Source organism: Microplitis demolitor, chromosome 4 (genome assembly GCF_026212275.2).
Source record: "Microplitis demolitor isolate Queensland-Clemson2020A chromosome 4, iyMicDemo2.1a, whole genome shotgun sequence".
Lineage (NCBI taxonomy): Eukaryota > Metazoa > Arthropoda > Insecta > Hymenoptera > Braconidae > Microplitis > Microplitis demolitor.
The window spans coordinates 10,445,649-10,468,287 of record NC_068548.1 but is presented as its reverse complement, the minus strand read 5'-3'; the positions used below and the strand labels follow the sequence as shown (position 1 = coordinate 10,468,287).

The following is a 22,639-nucleotide window of genomic DNA, read 5'->3' as shown; positions in this document are numbered from 1 at the left end:
TCCTCTATGCCCAATTATTATCAAGCTTTTGATTACGTATGATCTTATTATTTTAAAAGATTAAAATTTTAATTTCTTTCTTCGAGTTGTTAATATTTAAATTCAGAATTTGTACAATTTGCAGTGAATTATTCTAAATAAAAATAATTTCGATTTTCAATTCTTTTATACAACATTACAAATAATTTAATTAATTAAATTATTTCTGTTGAAAATTACTACTGTTTTGAATATTATTTTTCATAATTAAATAAATTTCGTCATCTTAAATGGGTATATTCAGACAGATTGTCAACTACCCAGTATAAGTAAACCCCCTTTGCTCATTTTTACATCAACAATTCTCGACATTCAAGAACCATAACCAACTCTCAAGCCACCTGACAACAATTGATTTCGGGGCGAATTTCAACCGACAACAATTTAATACGAATCGAATCTCAATCAACAATCTGGTCTTCAGCTCAGCCAAATCTTGTATCCTGACAATTTGTTATATTGAATAAACCAACTATAAGTTGAATTAATTGTTCATTTAAGTAGTAATAAGACACATCCATTCACCTCGTACGTCCTATTTTCGTATATTGAAATACTCGACACTAAATAGCGAGGTCCCCGATACCAGAGTAAATGGCTTGTGCTTTGACTCAAAATTAAGGGACTGAATAACTTGTGTTCGTCATCCAGGACGCAACAGTACTCCGTGGCAAGAAATTCAGTGCAGCAATGGTGCATGTGCTACCGTCTCTGCAGTTCCATTGGATAACGGGACAGCCTCAGGAAACCTCGTGAATCGGTCGATGATCGTTATACACTGGTTAAAACCTCTTGACGATTTTAGAGACACCAAATTAATGTGTATGTGCTCGAATCGCTCAGTTGGAGGTTGAAAGTTGGCGATTGGCGATGACACGTGCCTTTGAACTTTATTCTTCTGGCAATCGATGCAAGATTTCGCCTATTCACGGAAATCTTTATTAATCAACGGCCAGACGTATCGTTTAGAGAAGATTTTTAGTGATCCTTTGATTCCAGGGTGAGCAAGCGTGTGTAGCGAGTTAAACACTTTCCTCCTCAGCGGTCCTGGAACGTATGGACGCACTGTACCTGACGCAGTGTCACAATACAGTGCAGGTCCATTATCGAGTTGAATAGTTTTTAAGTTCAAAGCAGTTGTATGATGTAATAACTGCTGAAGTTCGACATCGGTTTGTTGAGCGTCGGCAAGTTCTTCCGATGTAATAGTAGTAGATACTGCTCCGACACGTGACAATGTGTCAGCAACAATATTGTCTGTGCCCGACACATGTCGAATATCGGTGGTGAATTGACCATTGAAATCAAGTCGACGACGTTGCCAAGGCGATGCTCTTTCGGTGCGCTGTTTGTGGGCGTGCTGAAGCGGCTTGTGATTGGTGTAGATCGTGACATGCCGGCCTTCGAAAATATGCTGAAAGTATTTTACAGCCTTGTAGATGGCGTTCAACTCGTGGTCGTACGTTGACAATTTTTGGATCAACGGGGACACTTTTCGACTAAATGCCAGTGGTTGCCCATTGTTATCCACTTTTTGTAGTAAAACGGCTCCAATACCAATTTCGGATGGGTCGGTGAATATTGCCCAGTCAGCATCGATTTTAGGGTGAACCAACAGAGTAGCATCCGCAAGAGCGCGTTTAGATGACTCACAAGACTGATGAAGTTCAGATGTCCAGTTGACTGGATGAGAGCCTTTGACATTTGGTCTTTCCAAAATTTTATTAAGCAGTGCTAGAATTCCTGCAGCGTTATTAATGAACTTTCTGTAGAAATTCACTGTGCCGAGGAATCGATGAAGAGCTTTGACGGTGGTAGGAGGCTCGAAATTGACAATAGCCTTAACTTTTTCCGGTAACGGCTTAATTCTATCTTTGTTAAAGACATGGCCGAGGAATTTTACTTCTGGTAGACCAAAATAGCATTTCGGTACATTAATTACCAGTCCGTATTCACGGAGACGCTCGAATGAAGTTTTCAAATGCTCCATGTGTTGATTCTCGTCGCTAGATGCGATGAAAATATCGTCAACATATAGGAAGATGAAGTCAACATATGAAGTCACGGTCACGAGTGACCTCGTCGAGGAATCGTTGAAACGTTCGAGCCGCGTTCTCAAGCCCAAACGTCATAAATCGGAACTCGAACAATCCGAACGGTGTGATGATCGCCGTTCTCGGCACATCTTCCGGTGCAACGGGTATTTGCAAAAATGCCTTTGCAAAATCGACGACTGAAAATATATTTTTACCGTGTAAAAATGCGGCAAAGTTGTCGAGATAACGCAGCGAGTATTTGTCAATTAGGGTTCGACCGTTGAGTGGACGGTAATCACCGCACGGCCTTCATTCTCCGGACTTCTTCTGCGCTAAATGAAGTTATGAAGCCCAGGCGCTGTTGGATGGTCTGCAAATGCTTTCCTCAATAATTTTTTGGGAACTCGGCTTCTGCAATTTTCAACTTATCTGGAACCAGGCGTCTTGCTTTGCACGAAACTGGCGGTCCAGGTGACGTTCGAATATAATGCACTGCTGAATGCTTTTTAGTTTGACGTTGAGTAGCGTCAGGTCGCTTAATATCGGCAAATTCTCTTAATAATTCTATATATATGCAGAATTACCATCGACTGCTTTTATATTTGTTTTTGTCCATGTAGTGTGAGAATTTCTGGGTGTCTGTAAACCAGTGATAGCATCACGAAGGCATTTGCGTTTCAGGTCGACTAGTAAGACATAATGACTTAAGAAGTCTGCACCTATAATCAGTTGAGTGACGTCAGCAATGATAAAATTCCATGAAAATTCACGGCGAAGTCCAAGGTTTAATATTAATGACTTTAAACCATAGGTTTGAATTATTGAGCCGTTTGCGGCATACCATTGATAACCTATGGGTGTACTTAATAATTTCAGCCAGCCACGTGGAAAGACGGACAAATCGGAGCCGAAATCGACAAGATATTCCGTTCCTGTAGTTCGGTCTCGGATAAACAGGCGGCAAGAAATCGATTGAGAATGATAAGCCGCTTCTATTGATTCTCTTTTGCGTTTCCCTGACATCTTCAGCCGGGAGCGCATGATCAGGCATTTTTACCATGCTTGTAGTAATACCAGCAATAGTCCAAGTTTTTAACTTCTCGAGGACGATGGTGTCGGTGTGCTCTGGATCGTGTGTTCGGAATCAGCTCCTGAGTAAGCATTTCGCTATATTTGACAGCCAGAAGTGCAAGTTGTTTACGCAAAGCAGCGATTTTTTCTGCGGCGGATGCGTACGATTTAAAGTATAGAAAATAAATATAATAATGATATCACCTGCACTTATAATTATTTTATTTTCTTGTCACTCTCCGTTTCTGAGTCTGACATCACCCGTCAACAATGTCTTTAATTCGGTACTGTGCTACCGAAAGATTATCGATGACGCACGGCTCAGGAATGTGCAGCCGGTGTATCGGCTTAATCTTCGATGGAATTTCCGGTAACGAAAAGAAAAATATACGCGACACTGCACGAAAAATTAATTTCAATTTTTTTATCACAGCTCGCGAAAACTTTTATCACTAGTTGATTCGCACTAAAGGTTCCTTGAATGAACACTGATGCGGCATACCGTCCACAAGATGCCCAGCAATGCACCAGGCGTGATAAAAGATAAAAAAAACTGCACAATGATAGAAAAATTCACTGCACGAATTGAATCAAAAATAAATTCACACAAAAAAAACGGTGAATAAAAAAATCACGGTCTCGCCGGTTAATCGGCAACACGACAAAATATTCGCGGCAAAACGACACGAAAACTCGCGAGATTTTATAAACTGTGTAACGCACTTGTTCGACGCTTCTCTTCAAAAGAAATCACGCCGGGGTCACCAATATAGTGGTTAAGGGTAACATTTATTTATATTAAAATAAATTATTTAAACCAACTAATAATGATAAATAAATGTTTTATTTACCCAACGTAATTAACACAGTAAAAGCAAATTATAGAAAATAAAAATGCTTGAAGGTGTGTTCGCAGCTCAGCGGTGTATCTTGTAATTGTGTGTCATGATTGCAGATCGTGATGGGTGTACGTACGATATTCGTATAAAATGTAGTGAATAAAAGGGTACTTACGTTGATCAAGGACCGATCCTATGATCTGGGCTCACGTGACCAAATGCTCAGTTTATTCTATTTTATATTTAATTCACGCCCACACAATGTTGTTGAAGACAATATTGATAGAACCCAAAACGATTTCCAATTTATTATGTGACTGATCTAATTTCACAATCAAATGTCGAGCGGTAAACGTAAGATTGTGTACCCCCTAACGTGAACTACCGGTCTGAGCGGCTAGACAGATAGAAAAATAAGGGATAAAGGAAGGTGGGTTGCCGAAAAGCCTCGTAAAGCTAGTATCTTATTGTCAAAGTAAAATTGTCTGATAAATAATGTTTTTCAAATGTTTTATGGTAACGAGTATTTATTTATAAAGGACTTAATATTTTCAAAATACAAAAGGGTTACAAATGGCAATATTTAGAATAGTAAATATAAAAGTAAATGTTTCATGCATATGATTACAAATATTTCAGAGTATATTAAAATAAAAATACCAAACAATGGTTACAATGTTAAAAACTTACCCTAAACAGGTTTTGGTGAGGTGTCAGGACTGTCAGCAGTTACACAGGACACTTATTTACAACGCGTTCTCGCGGTCAATCAATGTGATTCTAATTAATCGAATTATTTATTTATTTAGTATACTTTGTTGCATCAATTTTAATGTTTATGCGTTTTTATATCTCTGTAGGTTAAATTAAAATGAAGGTATTCGCGCTTCTAGCGGTAAAATAATTCCAATGTATTCAAATTCTTCGCGTCTTCGCGGTAATATAAAATAAAAATTTATAAAATCTTCGCGTATTTTCGCGGTAAAAGTATTTCAAAATATTATTCAAATTCTTTGCTTTTTCGCGGCAAAATATTATTCAAAATCTTTGCATTTATCGCAATAAAATAATCTTTGATTTTTTACGTTCTCGTGGTATATTTTAATATAAAAATAATAAAAATGAATGAAATTAAATGGATTGAAATAAGATGAAGATAATCAATGCTGTACCGGTGCTAAACGGTTGATATTAGTTCACGACTTACAACGATCAAGGACCAATTGTACGATCTGGGCTCACGTGATCGGATGCTCAACCTGGATATCAATCCTCTAGCCACGAACACCGTCAAGTGTCCGGAGTTCAGAAAGGTTCAGAGTTTGATTCCCAAAAGAACTCATGAGCTAAAGTCCATGATTTTTTTATATGATCCTCACATTTGAAAAGTGATGGTAACCAGTTCCCCATACGAGAGGACTCGGACTCGCCCGAAAGTTCTAGGCCCATGCACACGTGTGATCTCTGGGAAACAGATTTTGACTATTAAGTAGGCTGATGACCTGGCGCCACTCTGTCGCCGAGCATGCCCGTGTAGGAAACCATAAATTTGGAGGTTTCCATTAGCTTTCTCTAATTTCCAAGAATCACATGCAGGTGCGCATGAGTTGGGTGGTCTATAATTTTAAGATGAAAAATCAAAGAAGACTACCGCTTCTATGCTTAGATTAGTTAAATGGGAACGGATACATAAATTTTAAAAGTTGTTAAGTGAAAACTGATGAAATCTGTAGAATAAGAGAAACTTATAGAACATGTATTCCATTGGTACCTTTCCTACGTGGGACAGTACGACTTAATTGTCAACGCTAAGGTAGGTACATTTGTCCGGTACGACTGCTGGCGTCAGTAAGTCGGCGTCATAAAAAAAAGGGTTTAAGTGCATGAGGTTTTGGGTTCTCACGTATTGGGTGGACCGTTATGCGATCTACACTACTGATGGTCACTCTGTTAATTATTATATATAAAAAAAACTGAAAGTCTATTCGGAACGCATCGTTTTGTGTTGCCGCCTGTGTCTTACTGTTTCTGACGATGTCGTCATAGTTCTTGAGATAAATAGTTTTCTCATGTACTTTTTCCTCCCACGAAGAAAAATAATATATATAAAAAAAAAATTCTTTTATATTTTTACGACTGGTAAGCATACGAGTTGAACGTATCAGCCGTGACATGTGTAATGTCTCTACGAATGAGGTAGAGACGGAATATGACAAAGTTGATCTTCGGCGTAGATTGCCGAAATTGATCGATCGTAATTACTGTAGCAACGCTACATAGATATATATATATATATATATATATATATATATTTATGTATATATATATATATATATAATCTCTATCACATGACTTTGCAGTCACAAATGATTATTTTTCAAATCACAGTTACATTCTAATTATCTTTTACTTATTACTCATCTCTCAACTATTTTATTTTGTACTCTGTACTAACTTGTGTGGTCGATGTCATCATTTAAACCACTCAGTTATGTCTATAATCTCAAAAATCAACAGCTAATTTTATTTGTGATTGCAAATCATTTAGTTTGCGACAAGGCTTGGCACTCGACACGTCTCTAAAAATTCTTGCTCGGTTCAAAAGTACATACAACATGTCACATAATAAACTATCATAAATTATAATTTACACTATAAAATAATTGTTATGTCTAGGAATTCTCAATTGCTGTTAATTTTATTTCTTCTGTTTTGAACTGCAATTGTTTTATTGCGATTCTACGATTATGTATTGACCAGTAGTCAATACCAAAATTGGCGACGAGTGAAATGAAGGCAAGGTTGAATGTAAGTTTAGCTCAGATTTATTTTGAGTGAGGCGTGCTGCTTCTTACAAAGTCAAGAATATAACTAACTACATAAAAAAAGCTTAAAATATAAGTTACAATTTTTGCGAGGGTGGGAATTAGCTACGAAATAGGAATCCGGAAACAACTATTGGCTTCCCTTGTGATCAGGCTTCGAACAGGAGATGAAGGATCGTTTATTGGCTAGCGCTTGGAAACGTGGGTGCGTAGGAGAATCGTAGGTGGGCCCTTTATGGGCCTAAAGAAGAGGGAAGTGACGAGGCAAATAAAAATGGCGGAAGGAAAGTCCCACGGATGCTAGGATCGTGGCACTGCATTAACATAAACAAAATTTTACTTATTTTTATGACTTAATATAAAGTGCACTTTGTTCTTATTTGGTACAAGGCTTATGGCTATATAACATAATAAATAGAGAAAGGTTTATGATTTAAGCCTTTGCAGCTGTACGGTCCCTTTCGCGAGAATAGTAAAAGGCCTTGGAGAACTCATTAAGTATTTTTTCTAGAGTTGCAAACTTTGGTGTTTACAAAACGAAAATCTGCAAAGCAGATGTTTAATACCGTAAAATAAAATATAATAAAATAAAAATAAACTAAAAATAAAATAAATGGAAGTAAAATACAATACAAGTTTTATGCGTCGGCAAACGAAAAACTATTAAAATAATAAAATATTTGTAAAATGAGCGAATAAACTAATTGGATCTGGTTTAGGCGAGGTTAGTTAAACAATTAAAAATTACTCAGATTTTTTCACAAAATAAATTATAGATTTATTTACACTTATTTACACTTAAAAATTATGAGATTATGATTAATAGCGAATGCGACTAGATAATTTATACGCGGTAGCGAATGCAACTCAATGATTTTAGTCACGTATAAAATTGACACGTGGTCAATAGCGGTTAAGTCAACAATAATTAATCAACAATTAATTATTGGCGAAAGAACAATTTATTTATTCTCAATAAATAGCAGCCTTGATATACTGTCTAAATATTGAAGATAATTCAGCGTAGCGGTTTAGTTTAGTTTCACACAAGTTAATGACTGAAGCGGTTCAAGCACGAGATTGCAAGTAGCGAAGCACGTTGTAGAATGAATATTGGTAGCGTCGTTGAATTGTCGAGAAGCTTGGTGTCGACGTGGCAGCCTTGCTGCATATAACGAATTTTCTTATTGGCTTAAAAGCGCGCCAACAGGTAGCAGTTGATAGCGAGCTCTCTCATAGGTTGACCAATATAAGACGAATTTTGTGATTGGCCAGCTTGTAGCGGGTTCTCAGGACGTCTTGACACGATCCTGAGTTAGAAATTGTATGTGCCGGGCCCAAATAGCGAGTGACCCGGCACTATTCTGACCTTCAGTCAGTAGCGAGTTCGGCAACTCCCGAACCGAGCGGAAACGCACGAAGCTTGATTCAAATTAATCAAGCTCGTGACTGAACAAATATTCGAGATTATTAAGAGCTAAATATGATCTTGTTTGAATTTAATCGAGTTAAGTAATGTCTTAAATAATGATAAAATGATATCTTAAATAATGCTAAATTAGTTGAAATCAGAGGAGACGGAACAACTTCTCTGCACTCAATATATGTCTATAAATTCACGTGTATGGTGCCTTGTAAATTTATATAATAAAATATTATATAATAATACTCTACTGAAATCGATTTCATGTAAAATGCGCTCTGTAAAATATAACAATGCTCAATCATTCTCCAAGATATCTATTACCATAATAGTATACATGTAGATGTGCTCTGTAAAATGATCTCGTGCTCAATCATATACTCGACACTATTATCTGTGATATAATTCTATTAAACATGGACAATATACCAAATAAGTGATTTATTATTGCTTCCACCATCCCGATCCAGCACAAATAAGTATTTTTATGCAATCAAGTTTAAGTTAATATTTTACAGGCATGAAATAATTATTACAATAATTAATAATTAACTGAGTTTTGAGTCAAAGTCTTAAGATATTATGCTACTGTTTTAATTAAGGGTGGGAGGGGGGGCTAAATCGTGAAAAAAACGCTTTTTTCATGAATTTTTTTTTAGGCGTATGGATTGAGAAACATTATTAAAACCTTTTGAACATTATTAAGTTTATATTCAACAACATCAGGTAATTTTTTTAGGTAATAGTATGCGCAAACAAGCCAGTGATAGAGCTTTTCCCAGAACGTCTTTTAAAAAGATGATTTGCGGTGAGCAGTGTATCTCAGCTGGAAATTATCTGAAAAAAAACCATTGAAATTTAATCAAAGCATTATTAAAACCTCCCCCTAACGTTCCCTGATTATTTTTATTTTTCATTTTTCAATTTTTTGTGGTAATTTTAAATAAAAACTACCATTTTTTTCTGAAAATTTGCGTCATTTTGGGGGTGAGAAACCCCCTTGATGTTATAAAAAATTCTAAAACTCAACGTTGGGGCGAGGTTTTTTATACGTAAAAAGTGTGTACCAAGTTTGAAATGAATAGGTAATGTAGTTTTAAAATAGCAGTGTTCACGGACTTTGAAAAAGTAGTTTCGAGGAAAATGTGTGTAAAGTTTTAGATGCTAAAAAATTAAAAAAAAAAATTTTTTTTTTTTTTTTAACCTACACTGAATCATCGATTCTAGCTCCACAAAGTAGAGTTCCTGCAGCAACTTCGATTTCTTTAGCCTCTAATTTCTAAGAAGACCAATTAGTTTATAACTTCGAGAGTTTGACTCTGATCAACTTCAAATTCGGAGACAATATTCTTCAAATGTGTAGCTATAAGAAAATAAAAGAAAAAACGATTCGATTTTTAGCCCCCCCCCCCCTGAAGAAAAAATTTAAGAACTCAGAGAATTATGAGAATATTGTTAAAGTTTAGAGTTACGTTCACGCTTTATTGTTGATATTATTTTTATAAAATAATCATAAGAAATATGTTAAGAAAATTTCCTAGGATAACGATTTAATAGATTATTGGTTTAGTTTACCGAATGTTATTGGATTATTGTTCAGCTCTAGTGATTAATTAATTTATTTCTGATGTATTGCTATAGTCCACTTAATTTACTCTTAAGCGTAGTAGGGGGAAATTAACTACCGGATATTTTTTTATTGATAATATGTAAAAAATGCATAGATCACGAAAATAATAATAAGAAAGCTCAATTCGGCCGCGTTTTTTAAATAAATAATAAAATAACAGTAAGCAAGCCGAGACACCGTGTATTTTTATAAAAAAACTTCTATCTATTAATGTAAAACCCTATGATGACTGATATTAAATTAAAGGGCGATAAATTCTGAATAAGAAAAGTCCAAAACCAATCTCCTGGAGTTTATTATTTTCGCGAAAAAAATTAATTAAAAAAACAAAATAATTAGTTGTTTACGTTTTATCACGCTGTCGGTAACAGAGCTGCAGAAACAGAGCTAGAGGGCACGTGCAATTCCGGGCTCAGTGGTTGTCATCTACTGCGATTTAAAATGTTCTCACCATTCTGTGTTGTGGAAAATAATTTTTTTTTTCTTTTAATTTATCAGAAGATTTAAAACTCATAGAAAACTTGCTTTGCTTAACATAACACTACAGATGCTACATTATTTTTAATAGCAATTTAATTACTATAGCATTTGCGTAATGGTATTGTCACGTATTGATTCAAATTATTTAATTTTTAGTTAGTTGTAAGCTAAATATTTTAATTTTACGTTTAAATTTGAGTCGTTACGCGGGCATTCCGCCATTTTGCCGATGGAGACGGCAGTCCGTGCACAGTGCTGGCGCATGCACGCCGTGTATGAGATAGCACGTGTGCAAAATAATTTTAATTTATAATTTAAAAAATACAAACAATTGATTTTCGTTATTTTAAGTTTTTGTTTATGATTTTGAAACAGTTGGGATGCATAATCCAGCGTAACATTATGCCCCAACACCTGTCTAATGTATTATTTTATTTAAACTTGTCATCCGACTAAGGATGTCAGTTGTTGTTGAAAAAAATATTGACCGCCGGGTAGGGGAAAACCAATACCTCGGCTATATTCCCGACGTCAATTTTATAATATTTAAATAATTATTATTTCAGTTACCGGATAAAATAAAAAAAGGCATAAGTTACAAATAGATAGTTCATACATTAAATAATTATTCATGTATCATTCAGGTATTGAAGGATTGTCTTTATATTTTATATTTTAATTCAAAACTAGGCCCAGGGCTGATAACAATAATCATTATAGTAATTAAAGGCGACGGTGGCGCCAGGTGAGCGACGACCAACAGGTGGAGGTTGGGGTAATTAAATTAGAAAGATACGGGCTAGCGTTGTGTGTAGACGCTGTTTTATTTGTACAACCGTGCATTTATTATTTATTTTGGAAAAATAAGAGAATAGTTATTGAAGTTCACCGGGTGAATTAGCTGGATTGATATATTTGTTCCAACTTTGGAAATTATTAAATTTGAGTAAGTACTTTGAATTTCTTTCACGGCATATATTTTTCACGTGATAACCTCCCCCGGTAGTTGTTGGTCGCCGCGGCGAGGGAAATTGATTAGTTCATAATTGGGTATTTGCAAGATTTTTATATTCCTTAACTTTTAGTATTTTATAATTTTGTAGAATGTTTTTGAATTTTTGGAAAAAAATTTTTGTTTTTTTTCCATAAATATTAAAATTATTTAATAAATAAGAAATAGTAGAAATTTAAACGAATAAGTAACTCCCTCTCGCGTATGTGACGTCATAGTGCATATTTTGTTTGAAATTGTTGGCGCCAATCTCTTGCGGTATACTTTTCTAAGCACGTGTAATCAGCTGTTGTGATTGTTGTTTAAAAAATACGTTTTGTAGTGTTATTTATTATAATAAGGAAGAACTATTTAATTATTTGATGGCATCAAAAAATGGTTGTTGTTGGTGTATAGTGCCAACATGTAAAAATACTGGTAAATCTATGCCAAATAAAATTTTTATAAATGTTCCATTAAATGCATCGAAACGAAAAAAATTGGTTAGATGCATGTGGAAACAAAAATTATTACTCAGCATCAAGTCGGCTGTATTGTTGTGAAGATCATTTTGACGTAAGTATTGGTAAAAAAATACGTGAAATTCATCTGAAATAAAATCATAACCTTAAGTTTTTTTTTATAAGCGTAGTAATTAATAAATAAATTATAAGTTGTTAATTAGTTATTAATAAATTTTTATAAATTTTAGCTACAAGTGGACATGGAAAATTGGTTAGAGTTTACAACGGTTAATGGTAACAAGTGAATGAAAAATAATGTTGTGCCACATAAATTTTTTAAGCAGTCAAATTCTATTAACATAAATGAGACTTCCCCGATGGAACTAGATCAGCAAGGCTTTGAAAAAGACGATTTTAATATTAGTAAGGTTACAATAAACCAAAATTTAAGTAATACAATCGCAAGAATGGATCTACAATGCATAAACATAATTAATTCCACCACATATCAAGATTCAGAAAACTATGTGTCCAATGTTTGTCAGGATTATCTTACTACTCGTAGTCAAAAAGTGAATGCTGCTGTTTAAGTTAAAATACGAAGCTTATATAGAAGTACTCAAGTTCAATGTAAACCGCAGACCAGAGATCGTGCCTCGTCTCCAATTGAACTGTCGTCAGAAAATAAAAACTTTCATGTTTCATGTTCTTCACCAACCAGTAATAATAATAATAATAATAATAGTAATAGTAATAATCAACTTATGGACACTTCTAACACGACAATAAGTTCATTTCCAACTACTTGAGACAATGTTTTATCCACAAATGGAAGTACGGAAAATGAATGGAAAAATAAATTCCATCAAGATGAATTTCAAAAATTGAATTTACGACAAACGTTTGAAAGAATTCGACAATTTCCTCGTAAATATATCGGGATTCCAAATGACTGCTTGGATATTATTGATATTTTACAGATTTCAAATTTGAGTGACGTAGATATATTTTTTACATTGAAGAAGATAAGATTAAATGAAAGTTTCGCCATTTTAGCAGATGATTTTGGAATGTCTACTTCAAATATAAGTCGTATTTTTACGAAGACTGTGCCTATTATGGCAGAATACTTAAAAGACTTCATTATTTGGCTTCTATCTTCGAGAATTAAACGCCAGTTGCCAATAAGCTTCCGAAGTTGCTATGCTGCAGTTGAATCAATCATTGATTGCTTAGAAATCGAAATAGAGAAGCCAACAGATCCTGTCAAACGATCACTGACTTGGTCTGAGTACAAAAAATGTAATACGATTAAATATTTGATTTCTTGTACCCCTGATAGAATCGTCAATTTCATTTCACCAGGATTCGGTGGTAGAACATCTGATGCTGAAATAGTGTCACAATCCGGATATTTGGATCGTTTGAAACCCGGTGCCGCTGTACTAGCTGATCGAGGCTTTAAGCATATTGAAAACTTGGTTATTGCAAAAAGCTGCACGTTAATTAGACCACCTACAGTATTCTCTGCACAGAAACCAAGTCATGAAGAGGTCATTGCGACAAAGCGAATTGCAAGTCTCCGTATTCATATTGAAAGATTGATAAGAAGAATACGAGAATTTGAAATTTGTGAACCTCATTCGTGTGTTAACATAAAGCTAATTTCTCAAATGAATAATGTTATGACAATCGTTGCTGCTTTAACGAATTTACAAGGAGCATTGATAAAAAAGACATAAGTCATTAGGCATCAAGTGAAACTGTAACATTTTATATATTTTCACAATAATAATATGAACATTAAAACTTATTAAATAAATATTTTTTATGCAAGTAAAATAGTTCTATTTTTATTATTTTTCAGCTTTAATTATTTCAAAGAGTTAAATAAACGCTTGAAAATACATTTTTTCCAAAATCGATTCAAGTCTATTAATAATTTATCTATTAATTCTGAGTCATAATCAATAATAATAGACTTAAAATTATTTATTTCTTCAAATTTCGGGTCCGCAACAATAAACAATGCTTTTTTTCTTCCTGTAAAAAGCATTTGCATTTGCATTTGAGTTATATATTTGATTGATACTTTATCATGATTATTTGTATCAATATATGTACGAAAACTCTTGTCAGATGTTGGACATTTAATTTCAACAACAAATTCCTCATCAATGGAATCAGGTGAAGCTCCAAGATGTGGATATTGTTCGGATAAGAATAATCCACATTTTTTAAACTTTCTCTCCAACTTCTGCTCAACTCTTCGTAAAGCCATAGCTTCTAATTGTTTACCTCGTTCCATAGCTTTTGTGTTTCGTAATTTTTGACCACCGACTAGCAACTCCACCAACATTCCATCGGTTGTATTACAACGGGATGCTTCATGAGCTTTTGATCCAGTAATTCGTCCATATCTCAATGTAAATCAAAGAACACAGTCAAGTTGATCTTCAGTCTTTTTTTTGATAAGTTCACACAGTTCTCGAGGCATTCGATTAGTACTAAAATCTAAAAATTCCTCAGATGATGTTCCTCCCAAGTTAATAAATTCAACGAGTAAATTGTGTATCGAAAGACTTTGCTCGATATTCACAGGGTTGAAATACTTCAAGATTTGACTCTGTACAGATTTTCCTTTTGTTCTCTTCACAAATTCTTCTAATGTATTAAAAGGCTTAGTCACAGCGGTGACGTCTTTATTAGAAGCAAAATCTTTCACCATAATATATTTGATAGATGAGCCAACTGGAGAAAGAACAGACTTTCGCCAATAGCACTCAACATCTGTTGGTGACGGTTCTTCAGATCGTCTATGTAACCATATGAGAAAAGCAATCGAGTGTTAACATCCACCAAACAAAAGTATAAAAATAATAAATTTATAGGTATCTTTTTTTTAGAAACATATTTAACTTTATTAGCTCATAACCTATATATTATGCAAGTTTATGTGATTAATAAACAATTATAAAAAATGATCAAATATGAATAATAACGGTAATGAATTATCACCGGCATATCTATAAACTATTTCATTTACCTGATGACGCCGCACAATCATGACACTGAATTGATAAAATTTCTTCGTCTACAATATTTAGGACTAAAGTCACTCTATATGATTTATTATGTACTCTGTGCTCAGGGCAAATAAGACATTTAAGAGTACATTATGATCCATCTAGTTTCAATTGGACAAATTCTATGGCAGCATCTCCATATGACTGTCTCCCAGATCTATTATTCAAAATAAATTAACCAAAAATAATAAGATATATCAACTAGCTTAAAAATTTATTAAATATCTTATAATATTTTTATTTCTCTGTAATTATACATTCTGGTTAGCTTTTGCTCCTTGCATTTCAGCTGATATAAAATCGGAGTTAGTGGCGAGAAAAGACGCAACCATAAATGCATCAACTCTGGGTAAATTGTCAGATCGTGCCTCACTATAAACAGGATCTACTTTTCTTCGGGGCATTTTTGTTTATTTATTGATTATTTATCACTTACGATACTCTCAAACTGGTACCACTCGGCATATATAAACACTAAACATGTTCATAACCTCCATATACCACTATTCACGTCAGTTTTTTAAGAAAAATTTTCCGCGAAATCCATTATCAATTTTTTTTTAATACTTTCAGTGAATTCTTACATTCATTATTAAATATAATGAAACTTAAAGTAATAAAGTTATAAAAACTTAATTTAAACTTTTTAAACACTGTAAAATACCATTTACCACTTAACATGGATTTAAATAATCGCGCTGATATATGCACAATGACGTCAAACCAATCACAACACGTTTCGAATCACGTGACTTTTTTATCATTTAGGATCACTTTTATTTATTTATTTATTTAAAAATTACTTGTTTAAATAAATTTTTAATTTTTTTCCCTAGTCTTTTACTTATTAAAGAATGCGTTAATTACATTTTTAGGGCAAAATCATTTTCATGCAAATACCCAATTGATTACTGAATGATACATGATTTATATTATAAATAATTGTCGTTCATTATTGTTAGATATTTCGTTTATTATTGTTAAAAATATTCTGATATATATATATATATATATATATATATATATATATATATATATATATATATAATATATATACATATAAGTTAAGTACAACGTAGTGAAACGTTGCCGGTATACATATATGTATACCTATAGTATACATATCTATAGAGCACATACAGTACTTGAGTAAATTCCTCAAGTACTGTCATCATCACTTGGGTGAAAATTCCCCCAAAGTTAAAATTATTTTTCTGTTTTCACTCAAAGTATTTATATGACTATTGAGCATTATTATTTATATTTAATATTATTTAAAATAATCAAGTAATGTTATTTTATCTCACTTTTAATTTATTTGTATACCCCAGCGGTCAAAAATTATCATTGAGATTTTTATTTTAAAATTATAAATTAATTTAATACAGAGGAATTCACTATTTTGAGTGTGAGTGAGGATAAATTCCATATCTTTCTCTCTCTCACAAGTGTTGAGAGATAAGTTCTAAAAGGGAAATAAACAAAGATTATATTACGCATTATTCTTATAATTGAAAATCTAAATAATTAAATAATTATTTCTTTTATTTAAAATTAAATCAGGATTATTAATTAAGTTAAAATTATATTTATTTGTTTGGTCAACTCAGTTTATATAATTTATTGTGATATTGCGATTATATTGTTGGAAAAATAACCTGGTATTATTGTTATAAATTTTGACAAAATTAAATATTGTGAAAAATTATTATTTTTATATTGTTTATAGAAATTAAAACGTGGAAACCAACAGCTGTCGGGGAAAGTTTAATATTTATTTCCCTGGATCTTTTTTTACTGCTTAATTTCATTTTTCCTGATCTTATTGTATGTTATTTGTATGTAATTATTTATCATATATTGACTATTTTTCTTTTCCATTATTTATTTTATTTCTCTCGAGTGTTTATCCGCTTCGTCGCAAGTCACTTGCTCGGATTTTCCCTCGTGAATTCCCCCTGAATAAATTTTGTCCGTTTTGGGATAAACGGTCTGGCGCCTGCGTACACTAACCCAGCCTAAGATCTGGTCCAGGCACGACAACATTTAATTATTATTTATATTTTGACACTTATTTAAATCTCTTATTTCATTTTAATTTGATCTCGATATTTATCATCATTTAATATCGTTTATTATTATTTAGTATCACGCGTGTGCGACCGCATACGCTATATTAGGCTGTTCAGCGTCTCCGTCGCAAAATTTCAGCTAGGTATACGTTATAACATTTTAAATACATTCTTCATAATCTCTGTCCTTGAAAATTTAACTAATAATTTATTAACGAAATACATTCCATCGTAATTAGTGAGGTTGCAGTTTTAACATTTTATTACTACTTTGTAAGTTTTCAATTTTCCTAAATTTAAAATTTAATCCCGCAATATTATTTACCCCTAGTTAAATGATGAAAATAAATTTTCAATATTTGTGCTAACAATAATATTACACAAATGCTATAGTAATTAAATTGCTATTAAAAATAATGTAGCATCTGTAGTGTTATGTTAAGCAAAGCAAGTTTTCTATGAGTTTTAAATCTTCTGATAAATTAAAAGAAAAAAAAAATTATTTTCCATAACACAGAATGGTGAGAACATTTTAAATCGCAGTAGATGACAACCACTGAGCCCGGAATTGCACGTGCCCTCTAGCTCTGTTTCTGCAGCTCTGTTACCGACAGCGTGATAAAACGTAAACAACTAATTATTTTGTTTTTTTAATTAATTTTTTTCGCGAAAATAATAAACTCCAGGAGATTGGTTTTGGACTTTTCTTATTCAGAATTTATCGCCCTTTAATTTAATATCAGTCATCATAGGGTTTTACATTAATAGATAGAAGTTTTTTTATAAAAATACACGGTGTCTCGGCTTGCTTACTGTTATTTTATTATTTATTTAAAAAACGCGGCCGAATTGAGCTTTCTTATTATTATTTTCGTGATCTATGCATTTTTTACATATTATCAATAAAAAAATATCCGGTAGTTAATTTCCCCCTACTACGCTTAAGAGTAAATTAAGTGGACTATACGCATCATTTAGAGGTCATCGCCATGAGAATGCGCGTAAGGGAGCATTATTATATAATAATAAAGAATTTATTGATTAGCCCGAGGCTTTTTCTGATACGCATATTAATCATTTTCACAATCGTAATTTTATCAAAAAAAAAAAAAAAAAAAAAAAAAAATAGATAAAAAATAAGATATCACAGATAATATTAAAATATACAAATAAAATTTAAAATATACATTTTCTTAACATCAATATTTTCTTTCACATATCTTACTAATAATCTTTTGAATCCTGAAAGAGTGGCTTGATTTCGGATTTCATCTGGTAGGTCATTGTACCAATTAAAACCCGTATAAATGATCGACTTCTCTGCTGTTTCAGTTCTTGTATTAGTCACATTAATCAAGTCACTGTTTTTGGTATTATAGCCGCTTCTGTTAAAGTTTAACATTACTCTTGTATCCAAATATTCAGGAGAGAAACCATTTACCATTTTATATATCAAGATACATGTATTATATATAAGGCAGCAATGTTCGCGGCACAATCTCGCTGTCGCGGAAGAGTAAATCCTCTTATTAATTTCCCTAAGGAGAAATTTAAGAGGGTCATCAGGAAAGCTGACAAACCAACCTAGCTTACCTCCATATACCAATGGAGCTGGTCTTTGGTTTTGCTTTGGAATATCGTCATTCTCAGAGAAGTTAGCAGCGCATTAATATCAGGTTGATCAGTTGCTTCATCAATCATTTCAGTGATGATACTGTCCATCGATGATTCATCGATGTTGAAACACCAAACTGATTTCATTAACCTACCTGTTAATCATGATGGAGGTGGTCCAACTTTTGGTGATGGCAGCATCACCCGATTTCTCGAGAACTCGATTGCGCACTTATCTACAAGCGTACTCTTGTTGGGTGAAGGTTCTTCAGTTAAATCATGAGTTTCAGTTGATAATTGAAACCACCAATGATTATCAACCCAGGTCAGCTGTGCAGGATTTTCACCATCAATGGTAAAAATTTGATCTAGGAGGTGAGAATTGCTATTTAATCCATACATCAGGCACAAAACATTTGTTGATAATATCACCCATTTTTTTATATTTTACAAAAAATAAAAAAGGCCATTCGGCAGCCGTAATGGAAGGTAGATTTTCCAATTGATCTATATAAAAAGTTTCATGCATAAATATGTTGTGATACATGTTAGGATATAGTCACAATAGGAAATTAGGCTCATTTTCTAAGAGTGGGGGTAAAAAAGGACAATGACTATTTTCGATAGAGAACTTCAGATCGTTGATTTGAAGAAACATTATATAGGTAATGTACCACACTAACCTTCACGTAAACAAAGTATAAAAAATTTAATTAGTATGAGATCATAATTATAATCACTATTACGATAGCAATACCAGTTATAATTATAGGACGTACAGGTACAATTAAAATATCATGAATAATGAAAGGAATACCTTTTAAATATAAAAAAGCGGTGAAATTTATGGGTTACTTTGTTCACACTAAGATGCAAATGATAAAATTATATTATAATGGGAAATGCATAAGTTACGTGGAATGAAAAATAAATTAAATATATATTGAATTACTTACATTTTTTTTTTGATGAATTTAAAAAAATGAAAAATTTTTAGTTATAAAATTCAAAGTTATGCTTAATCATACACAGACACACTACAATCTTGATGAATTCGAAAGAGGAAAAATTCAAAAACCGAAAAATTTAAAGTTTTACTTAATCGCACTACACTTTGAATTCTTAAATCAAGATATTTTATATATTAATGTGCTGCTACTTCTATACTAGAAACCCTTACTTAACTATTGCAAAAAGAACAACCTATAATTATCTTGTAATGACTAATAGCTAGGACGTTCTGGTTAGAAGTTGAGGAAAACGTTATCACTATTTTCATTATCATGAGAAAATAAATTTTGAGCTCCGACCAAAAAATTTTTTTCTATAAATATTTATTTGTTCTAAGAAAATAAGCCTTAAATAAAGTATATATTTGTTAATGATTTTTGTTTCATTTAAATTTTCATAAAAATTATGATGAAAGCTTTTTATATAACGAAATACAAATTGTAAGGATCAGAATAAACTATATCAGATCTCAAAAACTTTTTTTAAATTAATCATGTACATACACTGATCACATAAATTAAAGGAAGTGAAAACAATCTTCAATTTTTGGGTAATTTTCAACTTGCTGTAACTCGTGGAAAAATGGTTGCAGAGTAAAAATTAAAAAAAAGCAAATTTTAGCCTCAAGCTTTTAGTTTTCAGGTCTGGAGTTTTAATTTTCTTATCATGCACAATTTCGGAGTAATCCTGAGCAAACCGACGGAAAAAAAAATTTTTGCTCGTCTTCCAACAAGTCTATGGGATTTAATAAATTTTTCTTGATAATCTGACCTTACGATTATTTCGGGAAATTTCATATCCTTTAATTTGCTGGCCTCAAAAAGTCTCTACGACGATTCGGCGCCGAATTATTATTGATCAAAGCAAAGAAGTCCATTTTAGATTTGATAATCAATAAGTCTGGTCATATTGCTCGTACAGAGAATGAAAGTAGGATTTTGAAAACTGAAAAATATTCTCTTTAAGGCAAAAAGAGTGATGTTTGATAAAAAAAAATTTTTTGAAGCGATAATGTCTATTATAAAACAGGTAAAAATTCGCATATTCTAGGACATTCGGAAATCTTTGTATAACTTTGGATATAACGGATAAACCAAGGATACCGTTGATAGTTTTTTAACCTCAACGTGTCCTAAGAAAACCCTGTAAATTTCAAAGCGTTGTGATTGTTATTTTTTAGTATTCCGGGCTTTAAATTTATCGATTTTGCCAAAAATCGCACAAGGATCGATTCTTTGGTTTTCAATGATTTCTTTAATGTGAAAATTTAACTTCCCGCTAAGAAAATTGTAAATTTTCCCAAATTCAGGAAGTTATTGTTTTCATCCCTATTTTCAAAAATCGAGTTTTCATCAGATGTCGACGTTTTAAGGTCTTAGGAAGCTATTCCGACTATTTTCAGAATATTATCTGGGTGTGTGTGTGTGTATATAAACACTGTAACTTTTTAACTAATGAATCAATTTGGATGATTGTGGCGGCAATCGAAAGAGCTTGTTGGCCATCAATTTTCTTGAAAATTTCAAATCATTTAATCGAGTAGACTCGAAAATATTTGCGAATTACGAAAAAATAAATTTTTTTTTTTAGTTTTTTAGTGATTTCTCCGAAACGACTTGAACAATCGAGTTCAAAATCTAATCAGCTCTAGAATTTGATAAAACGCGTTGATTGCTACCTTAGCCATCTCAATCGGTTAATTTGTTCGAGAGATATTGCGGGAGAAAGAAATAATAAAAAACAGTTATTTGCGAACATCTCTGAAATAACTTAACCGAACAATTTCAAAATCTGATCAGCTCAAGAATCCAATAAAATATATCGACTGCAGCCGCAAGCATCAAAATCAGTTCTTTCGTTCGCGAGATATCGTTGGAGAAAGAAATGGTTAAAGATGTTTTTTTTTTTTTAATATTTTCGAAACGCCCATACAACGAACGGTAATCGGTCGATTATCGGACTATGATCGCTGTGCGATCCTCAAGCACCGGCTGATGATCGGAATATGTATAGGAGCAAGACCCGCTGGGCATCGAATGTTAACATCAGCGCAAGACTGCCAATTGAGCATCGGCCGAGGATAGTAACCGAGTATTGGCCGAGGATAGGATACGAGGATTATGCTATTTTACCGTGAAAAAAAAATTTTCTTCTGACAACTAATTTTTGTCACAATGAAATATATTAGTGAGCCTTGGAGAAGAAGTTATTAACAATAATTAAATATTATTTAGAAATCACACAATATTTATTTAACAATTAAATAAATGCATATTTAGACAAATAATTTATTTCATTGACACGTATTTTTTTTATACTACAAAAAAAATGTTCAGGGAAACACTAATGTCATAGTGTAACACAGAATACCTCTATATTACGATTAAAAATAGGTTATCGTCACTCTGCTGATTTACAGCAGGTATCCAGTCCCACATATGCTTCAAGTTGGGAATATAATAATTCTGAAATAAGTTTATTACCAGGGACAAACTACAACTGGTGGGCGCGATCTAGTGGCAAGCACCACACTACTTTCACTGCTGCTGCCTAGCACCATAACTTTTTAAGTAAATAATCATTAGGGTTAAATATATATTTATTAACCTCGACCAAATATACATATTTATTCTAAATGAATATATCTTTTGTGTGTGAGTGATATTTATTAGAGTTAATATAATAATATTTTGCTTCAATATTTGAATTTGTTGGCGCTATAAAATAGTTTAGTTGTCCATTAAATAAATATTTTCTTAACTTTACAAAATAATTTTATTATCTTAGAGAGAGAAATATTAATGTCAACCAAATGGAGTCTATTAAATCATTTGTTAAAAATGACAAAACAGAATATGTTGACGTAATAAAATTTAGTTTAACAAAATTTAACAAAACCAAATTAATTGTCCGAGAAGAAATGTTCCTTTAGTGTACACAATCACTAAAACTATTCTCATCACTTTCATTATTACTATTAAATACACTGTAATTAATTTCTTTATTTACAACATTATTTAAAATTGTTTCACTGTATAAATTATCATGATCACGTTCA

At 32.6% G+C, this 22,639-nt stretch overlaps 2 protein-coding genes across 2 annotated transcripts; one reads left to right on the top strand and one right to left on the bottom strand.

The window, feature by feature from the left end:
* The first annotated feature begins 12,868 nt into the window (after positions 1-12,868).
* On the top strand, positions 12,869-13,540 carry LOC103575377 (uncharacterized). The gene has a single exon (XM_014440956.2). It carries the CDS (start codon positions 12,869-12,871, stop codon positions 13,538-13,540), a length of 672 nt encoding a protein of 223 aa, XP_014296442.2.
* Positions 13,541-13,544: 4 nt separating this feature from the next.
* On the bottom strand, positions 13,545-14,526 carry LOC128667530 (uncharacterized). Its single transcript, XM_053737899.1, has 3 exons — positions 14,411-14,526; positions 13,707-14,218; positions 13,545-13,561 (listed from the first exon to the last, which is right to left on the bottom strand). Exons 1-3 carry the CDS (start codon positions 14,524-14,526, stop codon positions 13,545-13,547), a joined length of 645 nt encoding a protein of 214 aa, XP_053593874.1.
* Positions 14,527-22,639: the final 8,113 nt, after the last annotated feature.

What these genes read in the sequence shown, in the direction of transcription:
- LOC103575377 (XM_014440956.2), top strand. Translation starts at nt 12,869, where the DNA reads ATGTCTACTTCAAATATAAGTCGTATTTTTACGAAGACTGTGCCTATT.
- LOC128667530 (XM_053737899.1), bottom strand. Translation starts at nt 14,526, where the DNA reads ATGGTGAAAGATTTTGCTTCTAATAAAGACGTCACCGCTGTGACTAAG. An exon ending in GTACAGAGTCAAATCTTGAA is followed by an intron (nt 14,219 to 14,410) that starts GTATTTCAACCC and finishes ATTTACATTGAG; the next exon opens with ATATGGACGAATTACTGGAT.